General features: G+C 48.7%; 1 protein-coding gene across 1 annotated transcript; it reads left to right on the top strand.

Moving 5' to 3' along the window:
* EIF2B5 (eukaryotic translation initiation factor 2B subunit epsilon) lies at window positions 1–26,552 on the top strand. Its single transcript, XM_090052679.1, has 16 exons — window positions 1–198; window positions 4,455–4,579; window positions 5,343–5,528; window positions 5,638–5,815; window positions 6,696–6,776; window positions 9,519–9,596; window positions 10,674–10,986; window positions 11,685–11,830; window positions 12,185–12,323; window positions 13,029–13,130; window positions 14,517–14,624; window positions 15,139–15,229; window positions 15,981–16,104; window positions 21,098–21,223; window positions 22,754–22,864; window positions 24,713–26,552. Exons 1-16 carry the CDS (start codon window positions 28–30, stop codon window positions 24,776–24,778), a joined length of 2,145 nt encoding a protein of 714 aa, XP_089908805.1. The 5' UTR covers window positions 1–27; the 3' UTR covers window positions 24,779–26,552.
* The last annotated feature ends 689 nt before the right edge of the window (window positions 26,553–27,241 follow it).

Here is a 27,241-nt window from a genome sequence, read left to right as displayed (position 1 = left end):
GAGCGGGCCCGGAAGCGGAAGTGGCGGATGAGGCCGCGTGAGGAAATGGCGGCCCGCGGGTCCGGGAAGCGGGGCAGCGGGAGCGGGGGGGCGCGAGGGCCGGAGCCACAGGAGGAGCCGCCCCCCCCGCTCCAGGCCGTGCTGGTCGCCGACAGCTTCAACCGCCGCTTCTTCCCCATCTCCAAAGACCGGCCTCGGGTGAGAGGGGCTGGCCGGGACACCCCTCCTTCTCCCCCCCGCTCGGTCTCACTACCGGGTCCTGGCACCTGGGGTCCTCCGCGACGCTGCCCTCTCCCCTCTGGGCCGGGGTGCGCTGTGACCCGGGGTTCCCTATCCGCCACAGGGAGAGGCTTGTCCTGGTTCGAGTGTGGGGAGGGTTTTCTAGTGGAGATTCTCTGGGGGCTGCTCATCTGCGCCCGGGGGCTGCTCATCTGCGCCCAGGGGCTCGTGTCTGCGGTCGCACGTGCGATGGGAGGAGACGCCGCCTCGGCTGTGCGCAGGTGTCAAGCGCCCTGTGCTTGCTGTCACGCCAGCAGATCGCCAGCCCCGCCTCTCGAGGAGCACCCGGACCGGCTTGGCGAGGACAGACTGGGTGGATGTCGGGCATGTGGAAAGCAGAGTGGGTTGCCGTGGGAGCTCCCTAATTTGTACCTTGTGCAACATCTGAATGGAGAGAGACGTCAGACTCAGGGCTTGTTCTGGGAGAAGCTCTGCCAGGAGTGGGCTGCTGCCAGCTCCCGTGTGGTCCTGGGTTGATAGCTGGCAGCCTGGAGGAGCAGTTTTGGAGAGGGAAGCTGCTGTGATGTGTTCCACCAGGAAAACTTTTTTTTTTTTAGGAGAGCCTGTTGATCGTATGGGAGAAGCCTTGGTATTTCAAAGCTCAGGTGACCAAAAAGGAGTTTGACTGTAGTGGGCTTCTTTCATAGATTTCATAGACATTAGGGTTGGAAGGGACCTCGCAAGATCATCAGGTCCAGTCCCCAGTTCATTACATCACGTGCTGAGCCCAGCAGGTATAATGGTCCATGGTAGAGAGTCCCCTAACTTGCTTCTGCGGCCGTATGCAAAGGAAAATTTGCAGGCATCCGCGTCCTAAGCCTCCAGGCTGAGGCTTGCACGTAGGATGCCCGCCAAATGATTTGGAAGTGTCTGAAGCCCCAGGTGGCGATGGAGGATGTTTGCTGGTAGCAGGGGCGACATGTGGTTCTTGAATGACTCATGGATTTGGAATGGATTTGGCTGATTTGCCTTGGAACATGAAAAATGTCCTTAAAAAACTATTGTGGATATTAATAGGTTTTTTAGTCTAGCAGAGAAAGGCATAGCCAGTGCCAGGGGCTGGAAGCTGGAGCCAGACAAAATTAAATGATAAATAAAATGCATATTCTGTTGGTACAAGGGATTGAGCATTGGAACAAATGGCCAAGTGGTAGATTCTCCATTCCTTGATATTTTCCAGCTGACTGGATACCCTTCTGGAGATGTGAGTTAGTCTTTTACCAGAACAGTCAGGGATGTAAATCCTGGCATCTCTAAGCCAAGGCTGCTGGATGACAGGGAGAGTATGGCAGGGATCACTGTAGATCAGGGGCGTCAAGATGCAGCCCATGTGCTAGATCTGGCCCAAAGAGCCCTATCATCCAGCCCCTGATGCTGTTTATGACTCTCAGAGTGATCTACAGGGAACATGCAGGGCTCACTCGATAGCTTCATCTGCTGCATGCAGTGCCCACTACAACTCTCCTCCCAGAGTGGCCACCAGGTGCAGTGCAGCCTTGAAGCAGCTGTATGCTGCTCAAGGGCGCTTGCATGTGGTGGAGGCTTCAGAGCTGCGCAGCACGCTGGCCGGTGAGTAGCAGGAGCAGGACTACGCTGCACACGACTCCTGTTCCAGATCCAGACTGTGCGACTGGTCTGTGGGCCGGATCTGGAATATATATCATCTGTCTAGCCATGCATATCTCCACACTTTAGACAAGATGTTAAGGCAGACCTCACAGCGAGACACCAAGCTCAAGCGATGTAGCCATGATGGTCCAGGAAACATGTAAGACACGAGGATTTTTGTGGGTGACATTTTATTGGACCAGTTGCATGGTTGGGATAAACTAATATTTCTTAACCTTTTCAGGCTCAAAGACACCTTTGTGTTAACAAAGCTGTGTTGGGACCCCCACTGCTTAATTAGTAAAGAGGGGAAGGGTAGGACTGCAATCCATTAGCAGAGCCAGGACTAGAATAGTGGGAGATGCTGCAGGTCCACTGGTTGGGGCATGTCTTGAGAAGGTGTTTCAATTGGCTGAAGATAAGGAGAATGTCTCCAAGTCTGAACTGCCACCCTGGTCACACTGGTGGCAACAGCTTTTTCCCAACAAGCAGCATCTGTAACCGAATACGTCCACGAGAAACGAACTAAGGCACAAATACAGATGACACGGGGGGTACTCAGTTTGCACACTTCCCATCTCAAGCATCTGCTACTGCCACTGTCGGGGACAGGATACTGGGCTAGATGGACTGTTGGTCTGACCCAGTATGGCACTGCTTATATTCTTATGACCAGTACAAGCTGTCAGGTTCAATGTGGCAGTAACCGAATAACATTTAAAGGCCTGTGATATATAGAAGATCAGAATGGGTGATATAAAAGTTCTTTCTGGCCTTAATCAAGATCTGTGAGCTTTTGTTAAAGCCTTATTGACAGTACATGAAAAAACGAAGTACCCCAAAACAGAAAGGAGTTGCACAGGAGAGAACGTAAAGGAGACAACACAGATGCATGGGAACTCAATGAGAAGCTCAATTTATGTTAAATGGAGGAGGTTTTAAAAAGTTACTCTTACAGTGAAATAGTGGACAGTGTGATGCTGCCTTGCTTCTTTTCCAAGACCAGGAGGTTGGGGTGGAGGTTGATGTGCCAGCTTCTGAATTGCTGCAGAGGAAGTGGCTGTAGAATAGAAAACTAAGCGTGGAAATAATGTTGTCCTCATACTAGTCCAAACAATGGTAGAGTAGTCCTTTGAGATCTTATTAGTTCTCAGATGCAAGCTGTAGCATATTAAAAAAGCATAATGCCCCCAAACAGGAAAATAGCCTGAGAGAGAAAACTATAAGCAGACAAGGAGGCGTACGTCCTCTTTGTGCTGGGTATTGTACCAGTGTGGTAAGACGCTCCCTGCTCCAAAGAGCTAGCTTCTAGTCTGATGAGACATGACAAATGGGCTCAGAGCACAATGATGAAAAGAATCTAGTCAGAGTGACAGTAACAGGAATGCAGCGTTGTGTGCATTAGCCAAGTGCACCATTGGAGGGAACATTTTTGAATGCCACGATGGGCTGTTTGTTACCTTATCTTACACTGTCTTGTGTTTCCAGTCTTGGCTGTGAATAAAAGATAAGTGCTGCATTTCATGGCACTATGAAAAGAGATTAGCAAGCTGGTTGCCTTGCTGTCTTATTGGAGGAACATGTAATACAAAGGGGAGGAGCATGTCAAAAGATTTTGACTATATGTCAGTTTATATGCTCCAGTTTTTTCTGTGGGAAAACTCAGAGTCATTTTACAATGAGGAAAAATGAACCACAAATCCAAACCACATCAGTGGCAGTGCTGGGGACTGGAGGGAGAGTGTCAATAGTACCCTTTGCTTTCCATCTTGTGGTGATGTAGGACGAGCACCTTTTTGATTGAGCAGGAAGAAGCAAAGTTGCTCTCTCAAGCAACAGTAATGTTTCCCATGAAATTGCAAGCAAATCAGAGAATATTTTGCCCTAATTTTAAGGGTGCTAAAGTAGAGTGTGTTCAGATGTAGGGTTGAGATGTTGTCTTGTCTCATCGGCTATTTAAATATTCTTGCAGTCCTGATTACAGGATCTGTACTTGGTTATTAGCTGAGATGTGAAAGAGGAAAAAAATCGTAAATTTTTCATTGTCAAGGAACAATCATTTTTTAATTCCAAATAATGGATTCAAAACTAATTCTAAATGATCTTTCAGCTGTAGATGATGTTTGAAGGAACAACATGAATCCCCAGCTGCTGGATGGTCTTCATTTCACTTGTATAAGCTTTCTGGGTTTTTTTGTTTTTCTGTTCTGAGGTCTGGCAATCCTTTGATTTCATCGTTCATATATGACAATTTTTTCAAATGATCAGAGCTGGAAAAATGGAGTCAGCACTCCCAGTTCTTTTTTGTAGTTTTGTCATTGAGTTACTAGCGAGCTTTTCTGAGGGGGCTGCGTGTGGCATGTTTAGCTCTTTGGATCCCTAAAACGGAGGATTCTCATTCCCCTCAGAGATGTTGGGAATCCGCTCGTGTTACCTTGGGAATGGTGAGGGGGGGGCAGTCATAGATTTTATTATTCTGACACAGCTGAAAGTCATGTGTCCTGCAGCTGGCAGAGTCTGCCACTGACTTTGAAGCATGTGTTCAGCTCATTTTCTTGCTTCTTTAGGCTCTCCTTCCTCTGGCAAATGTGGCCATGATTGACTACACCCTGGAGTTCCTTACTGCAACCGGAGTGGAAGAAACCTTTGTTTTTTGTTGCTGGAAATCAGCTGAGATAAAGGAGCATTTACAGTAAGGAACGGTTTCTAGTAAACTTGCTGTGTCTTCTCTTTATCTAGCTGCTCTTAAGCTCTTAGATCATGGTGACCCCACTGGCTGATGACAGCTGCATGCTGTTCTGTCCTAGGAGGTGGGGTGTTCAGTGAATTCTCTTGCCCATGTGAAGGGAGAAATATCCCTCCCATAGGAGACAAGGTGTGGCAGCACTGTCAGACGGTTGTGTCTGTCTGGTCTGGGGCTTATGTATATGTTGGTACTTGATTGTCTTGCTGCTCGTATTTACAGGCAGAGCTTTCCCAGTTAGACATTTATTGACATGGGCATCCTTGAAACTACAATGCTTTGCCTTGTTACACTGTTGCCTGACCCTTCTCACCACTTCACTTGGCACATTGGGGACAGCTCTCCGTTCAAAAGTGTCTTGCCTCCACAGCCCATAGGCCCATGTACTAAAGAGGAGCAGGCAGCTGCATTTCCTTCCTGCTCTCGCTGCATGGTTTTATGTAATTGCTTTTTATCTTCTTCCTCTCTCAAAACTCTCCTCATAGGTGAGTCCTGTTTCCAAAGCAGTGGTCTTGAGGCTTTAGCATCTTTGTCTCTGTCTGTCCTACAAAAATAACCTTGCCTAAGTCTGCTTCTTACCCTCCTATTATAAAGTGATACTTATAGTTGTGGGCAGAACTCTGTCATCTCCCCCCCACCCCCCGCACTGGAGTACTGTGTTATAGCCTAGGCTTCTGTGAGCATAACCCTTTCATTCATTCTTTCCAACCAGAAAGTCCAAGTGGTGCTGCCACACCTCTCCGAATACCGTGCGCTTTGTACCCTCTGACCTGTACCGCTCGCTTGGTGACGTGCTAAGAGACGTTGATGCCAAGTCCCTTGTCCGCTCAGACTTCCTCCTCGTCTCTGGGGATGTGGTGTCCAACATCAACATTTCTAGTGCCCTGGAAGAGCACAGGTAGGTGTGTAGGGAGAAGGAGCACCAGCCTGGCTTGTTGCTGAAGCTTTCTGATGTCTCCTCAGGAAGAGTGAAGAGCATCACTTACAATGCTCCCTTTTCTGCTCAGGGTGCGCCGTAAACTGGAGAAGAACGTGTCTGTGATGACAATGGTTTTCAAAGAGTCTTCGCCAGGTCATCGTGCCAGGTGCCAGGAGGATGACATCATTCTTGCCATGGACAGTGCAACAAACCGTGTCCTGCACTACCAGAAGACCCAGGGGCTGAAACGCTTTCCCTTTCCTATGGTGTGTTCAGTGAGGGCGGCAGGTGAAAGATTGTTTGTGCCCCTAAGCAGCCCTTTGCTAACACGTGGGGCTGGGGGAGCTGTCCTTAATGCTTCCGTTTGCAGAACAGAGCGGGGTAAGTGGCATAGGAGAACTTACAACTCCTGATGTTTCAGTTTATCCCCGCTCTGTAGTCGCATTGGGAATGAGAGGGCAAGACAGATGTGGTGGGACCATGGTTAAGCCAGATTGGGTTGATTTCTTATTTAATTATGGTTACTATAAATCAGTTCATTTCCATTGGGATTCTGTGTGTGCAGCAAGGATGACTTGTATGAGCCTTGCTATGGGATGTAGTCAATGAAATGTCTCTTAAAGCCCCTTCTTTGATGTCACGTGACTAGGCAGATCCTTTCCTGTGATATTTTGAATATAACCCTCCCCCAGTAGAAGTGAATCATTCCCAGACCACTGTTCTTATCTGGATCATGCTTTCCCTTTTTAGATGAGTAAAAAGAGGTACACAGTCTTAAAGAGAGAAATCCAGGGGTGGTCTTTAAGTTTTATAGATGCTTCATTTTCATGTAGCTCCCAGTGTAAAGAAGCTGCTGATAATGTCACCCCTCTTAGTGGTTTAGATCATTTCTCATGGAGGTTTTCCTTGTGAGGGACACTGCTGGATTGATTTCTCCCTTGTTGCAATAATTCATCTTTCAGTACACAAAGTACTGTTGCTGCCTGTGTGACCAGAGTAGTAGTTTAAATCTGGGGACATTCTCCTGAACTGCAGCATGTTGAAATTCTTTCTCAAGATGATGCCCCCACTGGTGCAGAGTTTTGTTTTCTCGCTCGGATAGTTCTTGCAATGCTCAGCCCTTCTGTTTTTCGCTTCTCTCTCCAGAACCTGTTCCAGAGCAATATTGAGAATGTGGAAGTGCGCCACGACTTGATAGACTGTCACATCAGCATCTGTTCCCCACAGGTAAGCTCTTGCAGCTCTGTAGGACAGGGGAACATCCCAGTAGCTAGTTTGCTAGTGGTAGTCTGATGGGAACACTGCTAAGTAGAAGAGGCATCCTGAAAACCCAGTTGCACTTGCTGCGTCATCTGGAAAGCAGGTCATGGACACATAGTTTCATAGTTTCTAGGGTCGGAAGGGACCTGAGCAGATCATCTAGTCTGACCCCCTGCCATGGCAGGAAAGAGTACTGGGGTCAAACGACCCCAGCAAGATGTTTATCTAACCTCCTCTTAAACACCCCCAGGGTAGAAGCCTGCACCACTTCTCTTGGAAGTTGGTTCCAGACCCTAGCCACCCTGACCGTGAAGTAGCGCCTCCTGATATCTAACCTAAACCTACCTTCTGCCAGCTTGTGACCGTTATTCCTGGTCACTCCTGGCGGCGCTCGGGGGGAACAGTGACTCCCCCAATGCCTGCTGATCCCCCCCTGACTAGTTTATAACAGGCCACTAGATCCCCCCTCAGCCTTCTCTTTTGGAGGCTGAACAGGTTCAGGTCGTAGCCTCTCCTCATAGGGCCTGCCCTGTTGTCCCCTCATCATGCGAGTGGCCTCCTCTGGACCCTCTCCATGCTGTCGACATCCCTCTTGAAGTGTGGTGCCCAGAACTGGACGCAGTACTCCAACTGCAGCCTGACCAGTGCCGCATAGAGGGGGAGGATCTCTTTGGACCTGCTGGAGATGCATCTGTGGATGCATGACAAGGTGTGGTTGGCCTTCCTGACTGCATCCCCACACTGCCGGCCCATGTTCATCTTGGAGTCGGTGATGACCCCCAGATCCTTTTCCTTCTCCGTGCTGACAAGAGGGGAGTTCCCTATCCTGTAGGTATGGTGCCGGTTGTTCCTCCCAAGGTGCATCACCTTGCACTTGTCTGTGTTGAAACCCATCCTATTCTCGTCCGCCCACCCCTGTAACCTGTCTAGGTCTGATTGTAGCCTGTTGCATCCTTCCAGTGTGCCCACGTCCCCCCACATCTTAGTGTCATTAGCAAATTTGAACAGGGTGCTTTTTACCCCCTCGTCCAAATCACTGATGAAGGTGTTGAACAGTGTGGGCCCAAGGACCGAGCCCTGCGGAACCCCACTGCCCATGTCCTTCCAGGTTGAGAAGGACCCATCCGCTACCACCCTCTGGGTATGGCCCTCCAGCCAGTTGGCGACCCATTTGACTGTGTGGGTGTCTACACCACAGCCCCCCAGTTTCTTAATGAGAACGGGGTGAGAGACAGTGTTGAAAGCCTTCCGGAAGTCCAGGAAGACTATATCCACTGCTACCCCTCCATCTAATGATCTGGTGATCTGATCGTAAAAGGCCCCCAGGTTGGTCTGACAGGAGCTGCCACTGATGAACCCGTGTTGGTTGCCCCTAAGCATGCAGTCCCCTGCTGGCCCCTCCTGGGTGCCAGCATAATTTTCTCGAACAGCTTGCCTAGGATCGAGGTAAGACTAACCGGCCTATAGTTTCCAGAGTCCTCCTTCCTGCCTTTTTTGAAGTTGGGGACCACGTTGGCCCTCTTCCAGTCCTCTGGTACCTCACCAGAGCACCACGAGTGCTCGTAAAGCTGTGCCAGGGGACTTGCAATGACCTCAGCCAGTTCCTTTAGAACTCTAGGGTGGAGATCGTCCGGACCGGCTGACTTGAATACGTCCAACCCCTCCAGAAGCTCCCTAACTAAATCCTCGCTAACCCGTGGCCCAGGTGTGCCTCCCCCGGGGCCCGAGGGGGGCCCAGCAGGGAGGTGGCTGTTCTGGTCCCTAGTTAGGAAGACAGAGGCAAAGAAATCGTTAAACATGTTAGCTTTGCCGTCTGGTGTGATGACCAAGTTTCCCATCGCATCTGCAAGGGCCCCACATTACCCGGGACCCTCTTTTTACCCCCTATGTATTTAAAAAAGGACTTCTTATTGTCCTTAATCTGGGAAGCTAGTCCCAGTTCCATCTGTGCCTTGGCCTTCCTAACTACCCCGCTACATCCTTGAGCAACTACAGAATAGTCCTCCCTTGTGATGACCCCTTCTTTCCATTGGGTGTAAGCCTCCTTTTAGCAAGGAGACATTCCCATGTGCTTTTGGTGAGCCACAGAGAAACAGACACAAGAAACAGGACAGATTCTTGGACTGCACCTGTACTTTTAGCTTCTAGCACCTGTTGTTGTGGATACAGTTAGAACAGAAGAGGCTTGGGATGTGTATACTTGGATGAACTTGACCAGGATAAAATAGAAGTAACTAAATTTGTCTGAGTATTGTGCAGGCAACAGCAACAGACATGGCATCTCTGACACCCGGGGACAGGGAGCCCCCCCACAAAGGTCACTTCTTGCCTGGTATAACAGTCAGGGGTGTTCCCACTACACCCTAGAGTCAGTAAGTAGCTGATTTTTCTGCCATTAGGATAACTGGTTTTCATTCTCCGTCCCAGCAAAATTATGAAGCTAGGTTGGGCTGAGCAGCCTGCAGTACCAAAGTGGTGTCTTTTCTCTTGAAAAAGTGGAACCTGTTCAATGTGCACTGCCCATCTCTTCTCCCACAACACTCCTAGTGGAAATGGTCACAGCTTTCTCTCAAGCTGGTAGGAGAAGCCATTTGATCCTCAGGGCAGGAGCGCACTGTCTTCCTGCATCACATACTGTTCAGCATTAGTCATTGTACTGTTTTTGCAGCTGATTGTGCATTGCTGTCATATTTTTCTCTCTGCTTGCAGGTGGCAGAGTTGTTCACTGATAACTTTGATTATCAGACTCGGGATGACTTTGTGCGCGGCCTGCTGGTGAATGAGGAGGTGAGAAGGAGACAACCTACTTTTGCTTGACCTCACAGAAGCTAATGGCTTCTCAAGTGACTTTTTGGTAGCTAGGGCCCTTTTTCATGTGCCATGTTTGTGTGAAGGGTTTCCATGAAGGCCTATAACCTAGCTTGTCTTCTAACATGTCCTGAGGGAGGGGTGGACAATTTTCTCCTTCACTAGCACCTACAATTCCTGATTCACAGTAGCATTGGCTCTTCTCCTGGCCCAGCTTCTGTGCAGAAGGATAGGCGGTACAAAAAATTGTCTTTTTTTCATCTAGAAAACCTGATGGAACTGTAACCACAGTTCACCTATAATAGAACAATACATTGGGTTTTCCTGTGTAGGGCGAGGACTGTCACGAGATCGGCAGCACTTGGCATAACAGGGCTGTGACCATGTTTGGGCTTTTTAGGCTATGATAATACAAGTTGTAAATAGCAGAACTTGATTGCAAAGGCCCTTTCCCTTTCTAACTGTAAAGCTGGATTTCTGCAGTGGGAAGGAATGTCAGTTCTGGTTAGAGCACACCGTGTCACATCAGCAGGGGTATGCTAGCTGTCTCTGCAGACCTCTGCTGATGCTTCTCTGTCTTATGTGGGAACCTCATCCTAGGAGCATTTCAGTTCTGGACCTTTCACGTAGCTTTGTGAATCTCTCTTGACATAAGCAAAAGTAATGCTTTTGGTTCCAGCCCTTGCTAGCCAATAAGCAAGCAACCCTGTATAAATAAGTGATATGCCTTCTGAAAGCCTTCAGGATGATAACAAGTCTTGCCTTATAAACACACTTGGGAGCCTGGAGATCAGGAACATTTGGGATGAAAACTAGATCACCAGAGCCTTGTAGTTTAACATAGATAATGCCCTAGATGTCCTTGAAGATTATTAGGGGGGAGTGTGAGGCATCTGACAGAGGGCCTGAACTGCATGGGAGCAAAAACAGTAGGAAGAAGAGTGGCTTGTAAAGGCAATGGGTGTGTGGCAGGTGACCAGGAATAGAGCTCTGTACAAGGAGTAGAATTCTTTGCAAATAGCCTAGCCCCCTGCCATTCTTCTGTCTGTTTCCCAGGTCCTGGGGAACCAGATTCACATGCATGTGACCACCGAGGAGTACGGTGCCCATGTATGCAACCTGCAGATGTATGAAGCTGTGTGTTCTGATATCATCCGGCGCTGGGTTTATCCTCTGACTCCAGAGATAAACTTCACTGATGACCCAGCACAGAGCTACACCCATTCCAAGCACAACATCTACCGTGGGCGGGACGTGAGCCTGGGTCATGACAGTGTGCTGGATGAAAACGTCCTCATTGGTTGGGGAACAATCATTGGGAACAACTGCTCTATTACCAACAGTATTATTGGTCAGAACTGCAAGATAGGTGAGTGCCAGAGATGGGAGGTGTGGGGGTGAGCTCACAGGCAAATTGAGGCTGCCATTGAGATTCAAGGGAATTCAGCTCTGCTGAATGGTGCCAGATTGGCATTCATGGGAGGAGGGAGCATGGGGAGGCTCTGTTCTTTGGGTGGAGAGAACGGGTCCAGGCCTTGGGTGTTGGGGGTCCAGCTAATGCCAGAATGCCAGGTGAAACAAGCTGTGTGAGAGGGAAGGCACTTCTCGCTTGGGGAGGAGGAAGCAGCTTTAGATGCCAAGGGACTGTGTGTATAATGTCTCCTTAACTGATCTGCCTCATTCAGATTGGTGCCCTGGGGGTGGACAATCTCCACATCCCGATCTCACGCCCACAAAGCTCCTGGCATCCTTGCTTCACAATTTTGAATAAAGCTTCATTGTTCTCACTTTACCCACAAGTGGGAGGCTTGTTAGTGCTGCAGTCTAGCTGGATTGACAGACCACCCATTCATTTTCCTTCTGCTTGCCCTGGTCAAGAGAGGACTGTGGAGCCTTGCAACCGTCTCAGCCAGCACATCTGCTCTCTACTGTGCCCAAGGGCACTCTTTAGTTCTAGAGTGAATGGTCTGGATCCTCTCCAATGCATTCAGCATTGTTACAGTGCTGAAATACAGGCTGGGAGCTGAGATCTCCCTTGATCTTCATTTCTGTGCTTGCGCGTGACAGGTGACAGAGTTATCCTGGATGGAGCACTGATCTGGAACGGGGTCAACGTAGCGAATGATGCGGAGATCTGGGAGTCCCTCGTCTGTGATGAAGCTGAGGTGAAGGAGAGCGTTAAGTTAAAGCCTCGCTGCGTTCTCACTTCCCAGGTGAGCTGCTTTCATGTTTGCAGAGCTCCACCTACTCACCCTTGGACAATGGCTGGACCAGGGCAACTTGGACCAGGGCAACTTGGAACAGGCCTGGATCGAATAGATCAGTCTAGCGCCCAGAATGAGGGCTGCTCCAGGTCTTCTTCTGGTTGGGCTGTGGATTAATTCTCCCACCCTGTCCCCTCTGTAAGGAGTCTGGCTCATCTGGTGCTAGACACCACTACTAGTTCCAAAGGAGTTTCAGGGGTAAGCAGTGTTGAGGTAACTGCTGCCTATTGAAGGAGATGGGGATAACAACAGAGGGAGCTGTGCTGCTGTGCCTCACTAAGTGTGTAACCTTTTCACTTGCAGGTGGTGGTGGGTCCTGACATCACCCTCCCGGAGGGCACAGTGATCTCACTGCACCCCCCAGATGAGGATGAGGATGAGGATGATGAGTTCAGTGATGATTCTGGGGTGAACAAGGAGGAGATCAAAGTGAAGCTAAAAGGTTTGTGTTTCTTATGGACTCTCGGGGCTTGTCACGTGTGGAATTTTTGCCCTCTATGGCCCAGCCCATGTTCTGAGCTCTCTCAAACCCCAGGATGGCAGAAAGTCTTATGCTAAGCTTTGTATATAGTATTAGAGGAGTAACTGCAGCTCCCCTGCAGCCTTTTCCTAGGGGATAACGTGATATCACTGTCCTGCCCAGCACTCAGCTTTTTAGTTCTGGCATGAAGCACTGGGGACTCTAGCATTGTACTTTCACCCTAGGATTTGAGCCCATGCCAAAACTCAGATGACCGGCTAATGCTTAACCAGTCATTCAGTTCAGGATAGAGGTTGATGCCTGGTCTTCCTTCTTCCTCTGCACCTTAGGGAGCGCCTGAACCGTATCCCTCTTGGCCCATGTGATATTGACTCTTATCAGCCCCCCTTTGCATATGGTTCTAAACATGGGTCAGGGCATGTAAAGCCAGTTGGACTGTGCTGCTTGTGGGCCAAGATGAAAGGATAGTGTGGTTGTCTCCCCACATGCCTGGGCCAAAGAGCTACAGCCCTTGCATGTCAATGGGCGACCCAGGCCCTGCTGAGTGTATCGCCTATAGTGCAGACCCTTCGGCTATGCCCTCACTCCCCCACAAGAGGGTAGTCCATCTCGGGTCTCCTGGCCGTCCCTATATGTTCCCCTTTAAACACTGTCATCTCCTTTCAGGCTACAACAAGCTGGAGGTTGGGTCAGAAGGGAGAGGATATCTCTGGAGAGCGGACAATGAGAACGAAGTGGATGAGGAAGAGCAGAGACAGAGCTTATGGGGTGAGGAAAGTTTAATATAGGCACCTGGGAATAGAGAGACTTATACAAGCATGTGCTCCTTCATTGGAGAGCTGCTGAGGGGGCATTAATGATGTCTGTATGCAAGACGTTAAAACCTGGTGTGCTCAGCTAAACTAAGGATGGCTTCCTGAGGAAGGGGATGCAAACTCCATGATACAGAGCTGGGCTAGGAGGAGGGGGGAAGGCCAGGGGAATGCTCTTGGGTTAGACCAGTGGTTCTCAACCAGGGTGCTGTGAGATCTCTTGAAGGGTGCCACACAACATTAGCACCGTTAGGTTTGCAGGCACCTATACCTGAGTCGCAAGATCAGCCCAGATATTTCCAAAAGGAATGCAGAGCATCCAAACCATCCTGCTCTGCCGTGGTCTTTCCAAGTTCTTTGCCACAGAAAATTTGTTCTCATATTTTCTTTATATATATAGCCAAGAAACAAGTGAAAGTGAAGAGCAGGCATTTTCTGAGGAGGCCTGGAGTCTAAGGGGGTTGGGAACCTCTGGGTTAGACGATTGACTCATGCTGAAACGAGGAGAGTCTTACTTTTGCCTGTAGCACTTGGTCTAGGTGATTTTCAGACTGGCAGATGTTGCTTCTTTGATGCTTTTTGGCTTAATTTTATCCTCAGCCATAAAAGGCTAAGAAGCACTTTATTCAAAGGGGAAGGCTGAGATCCTGGAGCACAATTCTCAACTGTGGGTGGATCCCGTGGCAAATTCTCTGGCTGCCCAAGTGGTGTAGTGCATGGGGTCCTGACTATAGTTATGGTGTTGTGTGGCACAGACCTGCCTTCTGAGCATTTAGGGACCAGAATCACTCCCCTTACACTCTCCAAATGATGGTTCCAGCTCTTGCTGTTCCTGCATAGGCTTGTTGTATCAAAATAACAGACTTCCAAGCTTGTGTCTGAGCTCGTAGGGAGGAAGCCTGTTAAGTGTCCAGTACTGTTGCCTGTCACTGAGGTTTTCCTGTTGTCCCTTTGGGGTGTGTACTTTGATTGTCCTTTTCCCTAGAAAAGCCCAGCTCAGGCTATATCTGTCCTGCCAGACTTCCAGCTCAAGTGATTGAGTTGTTGCTCACTGACTGAGAGTGAGCAGTTTTATTGCGATGCTTTCTCTGTAACCCTGGCCACATACTGCCTTCTCTGATGCTTACAGAAGCACAGTTCCCTTGGCATCAGGCTCCACTTTCCTATTTAGGTTATGAATGACTGGGCCTAGAAGTAGAAAATCCGCTAGGCAGATACCTCAGTGTTGTCTGTGGGAGGGTGGCACCTGAGGTACCCCTGTTTCCCCACCAGTTGAGTGACTGCAGCTCCCTTACTCCCAGGGGTGCCTCTTAAAGGTGATTTTTTTTTTGGTTTTCCTCAGGCCCCCACTTGAATTTGGGGGAAGAGAGTGAGACAGACAGTGATATAAGCTTGGGCTCTGAGCAGCCAGACAGTCGGTCTGCTTCCCCTCAGCTGGATGACATCAAAGGTAAGAGACCTAGGACTGGGGTGGGGGAGAGACCCTGAGCCTGTAACCACTGGAGTGAGCCTTATGCTGATAAGGGTGCTTCAGAACATCTTGTGTTGCATTGTCTTATGCTTCCTGACCAGTGTTTCTCATGTGCTTTATTTTTCATGGGTCCTTGATGTTCCTTGGGCTGTGGAACAGAGAATGGTAGAAGCCCCTTGTCCAAGTCCATTTAACACAGATTTGGGTATAGCCCTGGGAGAATACAGAGAGATGTCAGGGGGGCAATCCTGCACTGGTTCCCAGGGGAGGCTAAGGGGATTGGTGGACTCTAACTGTCTCTTCTTTTCCATGCATAGTGCATTTATTCATAGTATTGTCAATATGGGCTTGCATTGGGTTACATGTGGCAAATGCCAGCCCTCTAGTCGGCTTATCCCTGCACCTGGCAAGGGGGTGGTGTTCTCTGTCATGGGAGGAGTTGGGTGCTCGGCTGCCACCTCTCCTCTAATGGCCTCTCCTTGTTTGGTTCCAGTGTTCCAGAATGAAGTTTTGGGCACCCTGCAGAGGGGCAAGGAGGAGAACATTTCGTGTGACAACCTGGTCCTGGAAATAAACTCTCTGAAGTAAGTGCCTCCCTTGGAACTGCAGTTCTCATGTGTTACACCCAATAAGCCTGACACATGGGGCTTTGGCGAAAAAAAGAAAAAGGGAAACAATGTCAGTGACCATGGGCATGGCAGTCTAGGAGGATAACTGACCAGTGACGTAAGCAGTGTGCCCAACTCTGTAACCTCTGTGCCATTTAAGTGTCCTGAGTCCCAAGGCAAGGGATTAAATAACTCTTGGATATCTGTAGGCAAGGCCTGTATTAATTTAGGCAAGGAGCTACCACTCTTACAGTGCAATATTTAATCAACAAGTCCAGAGCCAAGACTTCCACATTTTGATGTGGCATTTCCACTCTGCTTACATAGCAGTCAAATAGGCAAGAGTTAAAGAATGGGATCTAATAGTGTCTTTTACCCACCACTTCTTAAATATAAGTGTTTCCTTTCTTCCCTTAGGACACCAGTCAGTGAGCTTGCTGTCCCTGGCAAAGCAGTACATTACACTTTGAAGCCAGGTCTTTAGGAGCAGGGCATTTAATGAGACCCGCTGCAATTTGAGCATACTTCTGACTGCGTGATTGGGTTTAGAAAGGACTTGGGGCCAAGACAGGGAAGTTTAAAATTCAGCTTTGCTCTTAAAGGAGTGTGCTGTGCATTACAGGGAGAGACTTCAGACAGCGGCCAGGCAAAGACTTGCTGTGGTTGGAATATTGTGCCAGAGGCTGCAGGCTTATGGTCCCTTTTTGATGTCCCCTCTTCCTTACAGATATGCCTATAACATCAGCCTAAAGGAGGTGATGCAGGTGCTTAGTAAGGTGGTCTTGGAGTTCCCACTGCAGCAGCTGAATGGAGAACTGGATCCTCAACACTATTGCGTGTCATTACTTCCTGTGAGTGCACCTCCTCCCTCCTGTGATTCTCCATCTGTTTCCCATTATTGTGCAGCATACGTGGGATTTTAGAAAGAGAAGGCCCCATTCCCTGCTGCCAACTTACATTTGACAAGTTGTAGGAACAAGAGCTGGGTGCTCCCTTCCCCTTGTGCTGCATACCATACAAGAATCTCAAAGAGGTGTGGGGGTAGATCATTGCTTGGAAATGACTTGGTTTTTGTTGGACACTCATTTCTACTCGACAGCTGTTACATTGGCTTTGGAGAATGGGGGAGTTATGTGGCTTGTAGACACATGGAAAACTTCCTTGGTGTGTAGAGCAACATGGCTAACACTTCTGTAAGTGGATGCCATAATGCAGCTTAGTTCTGTTTCTGAGATGCCTCTTGTTGGAAACCTGCAGTAGTTAAACACTTTGGTTCATGCTCATTTGTTCTTCCTCACGAGGCACAATTTTCCAGGTTGGAGAACCCCCTATTCTGTTTACCAGTGTTCTTTATGAGGCCCAAGCAAAAATATACTCCAGTGAGAAAATGAATTGGGGTGAATGCCAGAGCAGACTTCAGACTGTAAGCATTCGTGTAAAGTAATGTAACAGAGAATTGACTATCTGGAGGCTGCTGTTACAGGGGAGCTGAGTTGGAATAAGAGGCAGCTCCACCATTTTCTGGATCTTGCAGTGAATATCTGACATGCAGGAAACATTGAAACAGGGTTACTACAGAGAAGTAGGTGAGTTGGGGAGGAGCTGAGCCCATGGCTTTAGCTCTTTTTGGAATAAAGAAATATAGTGAAAAAAACAAAATAAAACAAAACAGGCTGCCCCTGTAGCAAGGTGGTTCCCAGTGATGCCGGTCTCAGTTCAGGGCTGTGTTGTACTAGATGCTGGACAAGTGTGGACGCAATATTCTTATATCCTGGACGCAATATTCTTAGCTAGAAAATGAATGAAAGGTAAGATGTGTGGAGGGGGCATGTTTTGTGTATAACTTTTTTTCACCATGGCCATATTGGCAGGAACATTTTCCAATGTAAGCAGCAAATCTACTCTTCACCCTCTTGCACGATGAAAGTTAGGTGAAAGGGACTAATTTTCTGGGTGTACTGATGATGTGGCAGGGACAAGTGGAATTTTGCAAGGCAGGTACAGATGTGCTTTGCATGATTTCATACTGGCATATACCCTTCCCAAATGTATTGAATACAGACATTACTTGTACTGTTGCAAGCAGGTTTTTTGTGATCACATGCAGAAACAATTTTCCAGCAGGGCTGCCAGCTTCTCCAAGTCTTCCATTGAAAAGAGTAGCCCACATGTGTGCATCTTAGGAACAGTGTTATGTATTCAAGTCCTTCCCACATGCAGAAATTTTAGCGCAGCATTTCCCAAACTGGAAATTGTGACTCCCAGGGGAGGGAGGAGGTGTGTTATGGGTGGTCAGCAGTACACTTAAAATGAGACAATGTATCAAGCACACCTTGTAAAGATGAATGCCCTGTACTGCAACAGTGCTGAGGACCCCAGTCAAAGACCCAGATCCCATTATGCTAGACATAGAAAGTCCTTGCCCTAAGGAGCTTGCAGTTTGGGTATAGGAAAAGAGATAGCAGATGGATGTAGACAGCTGGAGAAGGCCAAGGAAACAGAGGCAGCAGACTTGGAGGAATACCCGCCTATGTATTGTCTAGGATGTGTTCCTTCAGAGTTACCATGTTGTGATCAGAGAACCGTTCACTACCAGTAGCTTCACGCAGGCCAGACAATTTGTGTGTGAGTAGCACAGTGCTAGAACCTTTGCTGGTACCAGAATTAAGTTAGGACAGCCTTGTGCAAGAAAATCCAGGCCCTATTAAAACAGTTTTGGTCGAAGTGAAGGCATTTACGGCCAGGAGGTGGCCAAACCTCGCACAGCCATGTTGCATGCTTTGTTTGGTCTGTGAGGTCTTAGAGATGGTGGAGAAAGAGGGATTGGTTGTGAAAGGGTGGATAGCAGCGCTCTTCCAAAGACAGCTCAGAAGGGAAAAATTGTGGAAATACCATAGTCATGATGTACAGTTTGACTTGAAACCACAGTGTTCTGAAGCAGTGGCTTCCATGAGCGTGAAGCCCTCAAAGTTATGACATTTTGAAACCAAATACCCGCAAGTAAGGCATATGGTCAGGGCTCTTTCTCAGAGGAAACACAGAGCCTTGAGAAATCAGCAGGGCTGGGTAACTTGAACTGGCAGTGTTGCCATAAGCACCCATCAGGCATCTTGTTTGGTGTCTTTGTGAATCATACTGGAATCTATAATATAGAAAAGTTGCAGGAAAACTCCTGCTTCCCTGAACTTCTGACATCTGGCTTGTGTTATAAGGCCTGATGCAGCGGACAGATCGAAGACCATTTTTGTCACACAACCTTGTGTTGTGGATGAGGATGGCAGACTTGGAGAGTGGCTTTTTGGGAGTCTGGTATGATGGGGTAGCTGTCTGTTGTCTGGGTTCCAGCACTGGAGGCATGTCTCCAGTTCTGTGAAGGAGACATTTCATAGATTTCATAGACATTAGGGCTGGAAGGGACCTCGGGAGATCATCAAGTCCAGCCCCCTGTCCAGAGGGCAGGAAGTCAGCTGGGGTCATAGGATCCCAGCAAGATAAGCATCCAATTTACTCTTGATTCTCTTTCACAACATTGTGCAGGGAAAGCAGCAGCTGAAGGCCTTATTCAGGGATTGGTTGGTGATCCACACTTTCAGTGGAAGCAGCTAAGTTGAGTCAGCATGGATGATGCCAAGGTGATTGCTGATTGAAGCCGCATCTCAGTCGCACTTGTGCAAAACAACATGCCTAAAGCATGGTCATGGCACCTTGTGCTTGAGTCTGGGTGAAATTCAGATCCAGCTGCAGGGACTGGGTTTTGGAAAACAGGAAGAGCTGGAACAAACCCACGTTTTCAGGGTGCAGTGGATGCAGCGGTGGTGCCTGGACCCAGTGTAAGAGGAACTGATGGAAATCTCCCATGACAGGAACTTGCAGTGGACCTTTTTCTAGCCAGGTTTTCTGCTGGGTGGTGTTTCTCTTTAGGGATCTCACCCAGTTTTGGTTGGAGAAGTCTTGAACATTCCTGTTTTCTCTTTTGTGTCTGTGCAAACCCAAAATATTGCAATTCCTCAGTATGGCTGAAGAATGTATTTTCCCACATTCAGACTCGCATGGAAAAATCTTTCGTCCTCCAGAACAGTTTCAGTCATTACATGGAAGCTGCTTAATAATTGCTGCAGTGCATTTAAGGGGGGAAGATCCCATAGAAGGGTAAAATGCAATGACTTGTTGCTGGAGATGGGGAGTGTTGGCATTAAACAGGTGGCCCAGGGGTTAAAATAGCTCCTGAAACTCTCCAGCTTACAGGTCTGCACAACTGTTTGCAGTGCCACAGTGTTGGGACCTTTGTGCCCTATTTTTGTTGATGTGCTATGAGTCAGTCATTGGTAAATATATAAAATCCTCCTGTTTTGTATTTGCATTCTTGTCCCTCATTCCTGCACTGGATGCTTGAAACCACAGAGATCCAGCATGTGCCCAAGATGGGAAAGGATTATAAAGAGGAGCTGGAGTGTGGCGCCCTTGGGAGCCATTTGTGATGCTGTCTGGTGCTGGTGTGGTGCAGTCTGTGTTCTTAGCTCTGGCTGTCTTGGAAGGTACTTCAGGTTTCTGTGCGTGGTATGGAGGACCTCAGCTCTCCAGCTGGCAAAGCCGCTACCTCTCAATGGTAGTGTTGGCTGAGAGAGGACATGGAGGAGAAAGGGCTTGCCATGAACTCCGGAGAGGTCCCTTTTGCTATTGTCTGGGCTCCTCTGTCCTCTCGGCAGGCGGATGTGTTCGTTCCCAGAGGCAGCTGCTATCCCAGGGCTGCAGCAGGGCAGAGTGAGAACAGCTGGGTAGGTGCACATGGAGGAGGTTGAGATGCTGTAAATATTTAGCCACTGCTTTACCTATTGTCAAAGTAACCCATTTAAGCAGAAGGAAAGCTCGCTGACATGGCTGTCCGCTATGTTAAAGAGAGCTACTCACCCTTGATCCTTGTGAGGCTAAGCAGAAGGCTTTGTGTTGAGTTCTTTTCTGGCTGGGTACTTTGAAAGCTCTTGGAAATCTTGATCAGGGCGTGTGCTTTCCGCGCTACCTGGAGCCATCCCTTCCCAGATGCGAAGTGGTCAGCAAGCTGCTTTGTGCTGTCTCCTCTTCTTGGCAGTGTACCAGTGAGAGCAGCAGCACAGTGCTTGAAGAGTCAGCCCCAAATCCTTAAACTAAAGGTTTAATTAAATATAAGCCTTGGAGGGAGAAACTGAGATCAGCTGGTAACATGGCAGCTTCCTGTCTGTTATGTCTGCTCCCCCTTTCTCTTGGCAGATCCACTATCCTTGCAGGCACTCGAACACATGAAGACTGAGTCTGGATACTTTTGCTGCTGTGTTTTTGTTCTAAAGGGAGGCCATCCTGCCATGTTCCCTTTGGCTCAGCTGGGATTTATGCCCTGCACAGTCTTCCCTTTAACATTTGGTTCTATTAAGAATAATTGTTGCTTTTGCTGCTTTCCAGCAGAACCTCTTTTTTTATACCAACTGCTGTTGTGGACTCAATGTGTCTAATTGACCTACTGCTGTCTCTTATAAAATGGCATCCTTTGAGCTGCCTGGCTCCTTTAATCTCCTTTATTATAACATTAAAACACATCGCTGACAGCTGCCAGGTTACGCACACACAAACAGGGACAGAAGGTGATGTGTCTGGGGACACCTAGTAGTTCTGTATCCTGTCTGTACAGCTGTCCCCTTAGCCCTATTCAGGTGTTGGGCAGGAGACTCAAGTGGTCTGGATGTTATGCAAATGGCTTCCAAAAATGTTCTTCTCTAGGTCAACTTCCTTTATAAGGTCTCTGTCCCCACTGGGCTCAAGGCATGTTGGTACTGAAAAGTCTTGTAATCCAGGAAACCTTCTTTACTCCTGCAGCTGTTGAAGAGCTGGACCCCTTTGTTTAAGAACTACATTAAGCGGGCGTCAGATCACTTGGATGCCTTATCTGCCATTGAGGAATTCTTCTTGGAACATGATGGCCTCTGCACCTCAATGGCTAAAGTAAGTTTCCCCTTCGCAGCTGGGAGGACTGGTGTTTCTACCATCTCTGTGACCAGCTGTGGCTTTGTTGGGTTTATCAGCTTGTCTTCCATCAGGAAGGGAAGTTCTTTGTTTCTGCTGGGAGGGGTATGTGGAAGAATATCTGAGCATAGCTGGGGACCAGTGCTGGCTAACAACATGCTACCTGGAGCTGCTATCTGGCAGTGTCTGACTCACCAGAGGTGCTACAGAATGGGCGGGAGCATTTACAGATAAAGATTTGCTTCACTGAAGCATCAAGCCCGTTTTCCCCCCAAATTTGGAGAATCCAGTAAGTTTTTAGCTGCCACATGAAATGTACCCTGCTTCAAGATGCAAAATGAGCAGACGGATAGAGTGGGACCCCTTCTGCAGGCTGAACCTGGTGTAATCTAGGGATAAAGTGTGTGGCTGGTAGGCCTCTCCACAGTTTCAACCCGGGAGAATATTAAACATGCACCTCTCCCCCCGCCCACACCTTCAATTACCAGATTATTTCTGCTGTATAACTTTTGAACTTCCCCCTCCCAGTCCAAAATCATTTGACAAATGATTACTTTGCAAGGCCCTGTCTCTTTCGCAGCTCTTCTGTGAGCTTGCCTGCACCTCAGTTCCTCAGTAAGGAGGAATCTTAACTCCTGCTGCAACGCAAGAACTAAGCATGGACTAAAGCCAAAAGACTTCAGCTCAGTAAGCCAAAATGTCCTTGAATTACAGTGATTGTCTGGCACACATCCATTGTTCTAGGGGCCTAGGTTTCCCCTGTGGCCAGGAGTTGAAGTGACACTTTATTATTGGAGCTGGCATACACAGCCAAAATATTCTGCCGCAAGGGGACTCATTGCAAAGTGTCTTATCAACTTGAGCATAAAGTGGTGGTGAAGCACCAGAAAGCAAGTGTGTATTTGCCTTGACACCTCCTTGCTGCATCAGGCAGTAGCTTAATTCTACAAATGATCAATTGCATTTGACACCCACCAGAAGGCACCTTTTAAAAAAGACCATACAGGGATGAGTTGCAGATGTGGCTACTACAGATAGGGCCAGGTGAACCACGTTGGCAATTTTCCCTGCTGCCACTGCTGCAAAAATTGTATGTATCTGACTCCGCAAACACAAGAGGTCCCTGTAAGATCCATTTCAGTGCTGGTTGTCAGTGTACTTTAAAGAAGAGAAAGAGATGGCTTCCTGAACTGGAGGCAGGAGGGTGGTTTGGGACTCTCAACACCTAAATGCTTCTCCCTGCATCCTTTGGAGTTGAAAACCATGAGAGGATCTCAGACTCGAATGGTTTGTGCACCAGAGCAGCCAGATGCTGGGAGCCTGGCTTGTGAGAAATGCATTCATTTTAATCAATAAAAACCACAAGGAAATGCATTGTATCCTCTCCTACTCATGATTGTGTTTGGGAGACACAGGTCACAATTCACAAGCCTTTGTCTGTTCAGTGTACTAATCCCAGAAGAGTTGCCTGTTCTGTAACCCCCAGCGGCTGTTCTCTGATGGTTGCAGGTGCTGATGGCCTTTTACCAGCTGGAAATCCTGGAAGAAGAGATGATTCTCAATTGGTTTTCTCGGCGGGACACATCTGATAAGGGCAGGCAGCTTCGCAGAAACCAGCGGGTAAGTCTGTAGTAGTGGAGGATTCACTAGCAGCCTTGCATGGAGTCATGGCCCTTTAGAGATCACTGACGGCTTTTTTCTGGAGTAGTGATCATGATACGTTGGACCAGTGAAATGCATAGGGGCCTTTACATAGAGCAGAAGCTACATAACTGTTTTTTTCTTCTGTAACTGGACTGTGATTGAATAAAGAATGGAGGTAGCAGGGGGAGACAGGTTTTTTAGCAGGTTTTGCAGGAACTGAGTGCTGGGATCAGACCATATACTTTGAACTTTGAGAAGCCTCTCTAAGCTAGACAACTATTTCAGATGGGCTGTGGGCAAAGGCAGTATTGCCTTCTGCATGAAACCTTTCTACCTGGCTAGGCAATCTCTTGGCATCCCCATCTCTGAGCACTTACAGTGCTGAATGGTTGGTTTCAAAATAGTCATTTCATAACTGGCTTGCGATTGCCAGAAACATCAATGCTTTCTTTGTCATTGAGTCACAGAAAAATAGGGCTTGAAGGAGCCTCAGGGGGTTGGATCAAATCCAACCCCCTGTTCCAGGCAGGACCATCCATGCTAAACCATCCAAGCCCAGTGTTTGTCTAACCCAGGGGTTGGCAAAATATGACCTGTGGGCTGGATCCAGTTCACCCAGGGGTTGTATCCAGCCCATGGGTGGGTCCCTCAGCTCAAGCTTACCCAGGTTTGTGGGAGCCACCCAGGCTGTGGCACATGGGTGGTCCCAGGTGTGCAGCAGGGCTGGGCAGTGTGGTAGCCAGACGTCTCTTCCTGGCAGCCCCTGCTGTGGTGGCTCTTTCTGGTAGCTTCTACCAATGTCACCACTGCCACTAGACTCAGTCCTGTTGCCTGGCCACCCTGACCAGTTTGCCCTGCACCCACAGTTGGGGGTGCCAGATAGAGTGGGTGGGCAGGGTCTCTGTGGAGACTGGCCTGGGACTCCCGCAGGCAGGGCATGCTCAACCAGGTGTGTGGGATGGGGCCACGGCTGGACGGGAAGCAGGACAGGTGGCTGGGGCCTGAATAACAGGGTGGTGACAACATGGGGCCAAGGCCGGAGCCGAGTTGTGATCTGCTCCCTGCATGATGGATTGTGCCCAGCCCAACCCAGGAGGGAGGCGGAGTGCACACCCATGACCTGGCCCCTGCTGCATCCAGCACAGGCGCTCACAGTCCATTGGAGCCATGCCACCCTTCAGCTGCGCTGTACTGTGATTGCCTGCGAGTGCCTGTGTTGGAGCGGGGGCCCCCCACCTGTGTTTGCTTTGCCCCCCACCTGCGTCAGGTCAGTCACAATCTGTCACGTGAGGAGTGGATTGGCCCTGGCACTGCCCTGTGACCTGGGCCCTGGCCCTGCCTGCCCGTTGTGCTCCTGGATGCTGGTTCCTGCCTGGCTGAGCATGCCCTGCCCTCGGAGGTCCCAAACTAGTCTGCATGGAGACCCTGCCTACCCACTCTGCCTATTGCCTCCAGTCTGTCTGGTAATCTACAGCTTGGGGATTATTTAAGAGGCTTTTGGAAAACTAGGTGCAACTGTCATTGCTTCTTTCTCTTTAGCTTTTGAGGGGTCAAGGCTTGGCCACAACCTTGCTCTTTTCAGTGGGGTTCTGGGGGTGCCACAGCCCTAAAGAGGCCTCTTTTGGGATCTGAGGAAGATCCGTTTCCCATGGCATCTGGATTTAATTGTCTCTTTCTGCTTGTTTGCTCTGTTTTCACTGTTCCCAGTCTCCCCCGCCCTCTGAACTGTGGTCATGTCTGACAGCTGAGACCCTGCAGTCATCTTGTTAAAGTATCTCTGCTGAGTGGTTTATTTTACATAATTGCCTTTTGTTGTCCCTGCAGCTTCAGAAGTTTATCCAGTGGCTGGAAGAGGCAGAAGAAGAGTCGTCTGAAGGCGACCAAGACTGACGCAGCAGGCTGACATGAGATGGCGCGCTCCCACTGCCTTTTCAGGAGGGGAGGGAGGGACCTCTTACCAGCCAGGCTTTGCCTGGCAGGGTGGGCCAAGGAAGATTGATGCCAGTGCATGGTGTGTGGGTGTGGGGCCTGAAATCTAACTGACTGACTGACAATCCCATTGTGAATTACATTTATTCCCAGCCCTTCCCTCCCAAATGGCACCTTACATGGGATAGTCACAGCATGATGTGAGAACCAGTGGGGGAAAATAGGAGATGCATATGTCTAAGATCTTTCTTGGGGCCTATATATGGTGTATTAAGCTATCTGTTGGGAGGCTCTTGCTCCTAAAGTGGGGTGACAGAGACAGATGCATACAAATTCCCTGTCATTCTGAACTATTTCTGGTTTGTGTAAATGTGGTCCTATGACCAGATTCATTCAGAGTCACTGAATTCTTTGAGTTCACGTATGAAGATCCCCTTCCTGAGGGACAGTGGCAAGGTTGGCACATAAAGTGCAGCGTTAGTGACCTGGAACTCCTGTGGTGGCAGAAGGCCTAGTTTGAGTTTGCCTAAGGTACCCTGGAAAGAAGCCCTCGGGCTGTCTTTCGAGGAGGAGGAGGACCTCTGGCCTCGAGGCATACCTGGATCTGACTTGGACTTGTCCTGTGGTCTTGGCGCAACGCATCATCTTTTGTGTCAGTGTCTTTGTGTGTGTAAAGGGGAAGATGCTCACTTGCTTGTCTTGCAGGGGATTGGTTGCATAGATATGCACTTAGCCAGTGAAGTGCTGTCTGGAGCAATATGATGTGCCTTTCCTGGACCTCTGGATGCTGGCAGACATGGTGCTTTGGAGATGAAAGGTTTTATTTTTTTTCTCGGTTTTTTTTTCTGAAAGGGAATGGAGATGTTCAGCACCAGCTGAGTGCGCTGCTCTGCTCAGGGCTTTGAGTAGTCCTTTCACTTGCTGATGTTACCTGCCCTGCTTTAAGTGTTAGCAACAGCAGCAGCCACTCTTTAAGGGAAAAGCAGGCTCCTGAGCTCTGTTCTAGTATGAAGAGAGGAAAGGGCTTTCCTTTTAAGTAGTATTTTTCTATTTTTGAGTCTCCCTACAAGATTTTTGTTCCACACACTCTCAGAGCAAGTGGGATTTTTTTTATTTATTTATTTATTTATTGGGGGGGAAGAAGAATGAAAGGTTCTTCAAGGGGTTGCCAACCTAGGAGTCCCAAGGTAAGTCTTGGGTGTGCAGCAGGAATGAAGGCAGCATTTTTTTTTTTTTTTTTAAGCCCACCTCTACTGCACCATCTTTCCATGCTAGCAATAGAGCGCTCAGGAGCAGCATTTCTGTCCATGTCGCTGTGCTACTTCCCTCCCTTGTTCTCCACCAAGAGTGGAGCAGAGAATCTGCTTACAATTGTCCGTAGGTCATGTTGGACATGCTTACCTTGCCACTGTCCCTTTAGGAAGAGAAGTGTTAAATAGATCCCTTGGGGAGATGCGTTGAACCTGCTTACTTGGCATGTGTTCTGGGTCAGTGGTGCCGCACGGTTTTGTGGTGGGGCGCTGGTAGAGGGTGGGAATGCTGCCTCTTACACACGAGCACTGGGAAGGGGTGATCTTTGAGCACTCACCGTATCTGTACTGTGCCTGAAGGCCCTTGGTTTCTCGCACTGTGGAACCCAGTCTTGTAAGCGTTGGGAAAATAGTTGGTATCTGAACTTTCTGTATCTGCCAATATTTAATTCAGGGAGCGATTAAAACCATCCTGGTATAAAGAATCAGCTGTTTGAGTACATGTCTCAGAGCGTGGCATTACCCATGAGTTCTGCTCTGGTCTCACTGACTTGTCCATAATAACCCATAGCTACCTTATTTCACAGGAGTCCCCTGTGGTTCAATTCCCAGACACTTTTATGCCAACTACAGCCATGGAGGCATCAAACATCTGGTCTTTGGATTTTGTCTCAGTGGCCTAAAGGGAGGATGGAAGGTCTGGGCAACCTCCACCCTTCCAAAAAAATTCCTGCCCAGGCATACGCATCGAAGATCTGGGTGGCCCTCATGCATACACCATGATCCAGGAGGATCGACAGTTTCCACTTTTATCTTTCAAAACGATCCAAAGTTGTGCTTCTAACAGGCATAAAATTAGTGCGCTCGTGGCATGGGATAGGTGTTCAATCCTATCCAGCAGCATTACCATTAGGAATTGCAAGGGAACTCACCCAGTTGAAACTCCAGCACTTCAGATTCCTGCAGTGGGTGAGGCTCCTGTTTATTCAGAACAAGTTAAAAAGATGTGCTTTAAACCTGGCTGAAGCATGATCCTCCCTGCCATATGCGCATTAAAGTATGTCCTACAACATACCCTGCTGGGGAAGAGGTGGGTAACAAACCCTTTTGCAAAAGTGTTTACCAGCCAGCTGCGAGATTCAGGAATTTGGAAATCTCCCTGGACATCTTGAGT

Source organism: Crocodylus siamensis, chromosome 6 (assembly GCF_052110815.1).
Source record: "Crocodylus siamensis isolate JL-2025a chromosome 6, ASM5211081v1, whole genome shotgun sequence".
Classification (NCBI taxonomy): domain Eukaryota; kingdom Metazoa; phylum Chordata; order Crocodylia; family Crocodylidae; genus Crocodylus; species Crocodylus siamensis.
The sequence above is the reverse complement of the archived record's forward strand: the minus strand, read 5'-3'. Positions and strand labels throughout refer to the sequence as shown.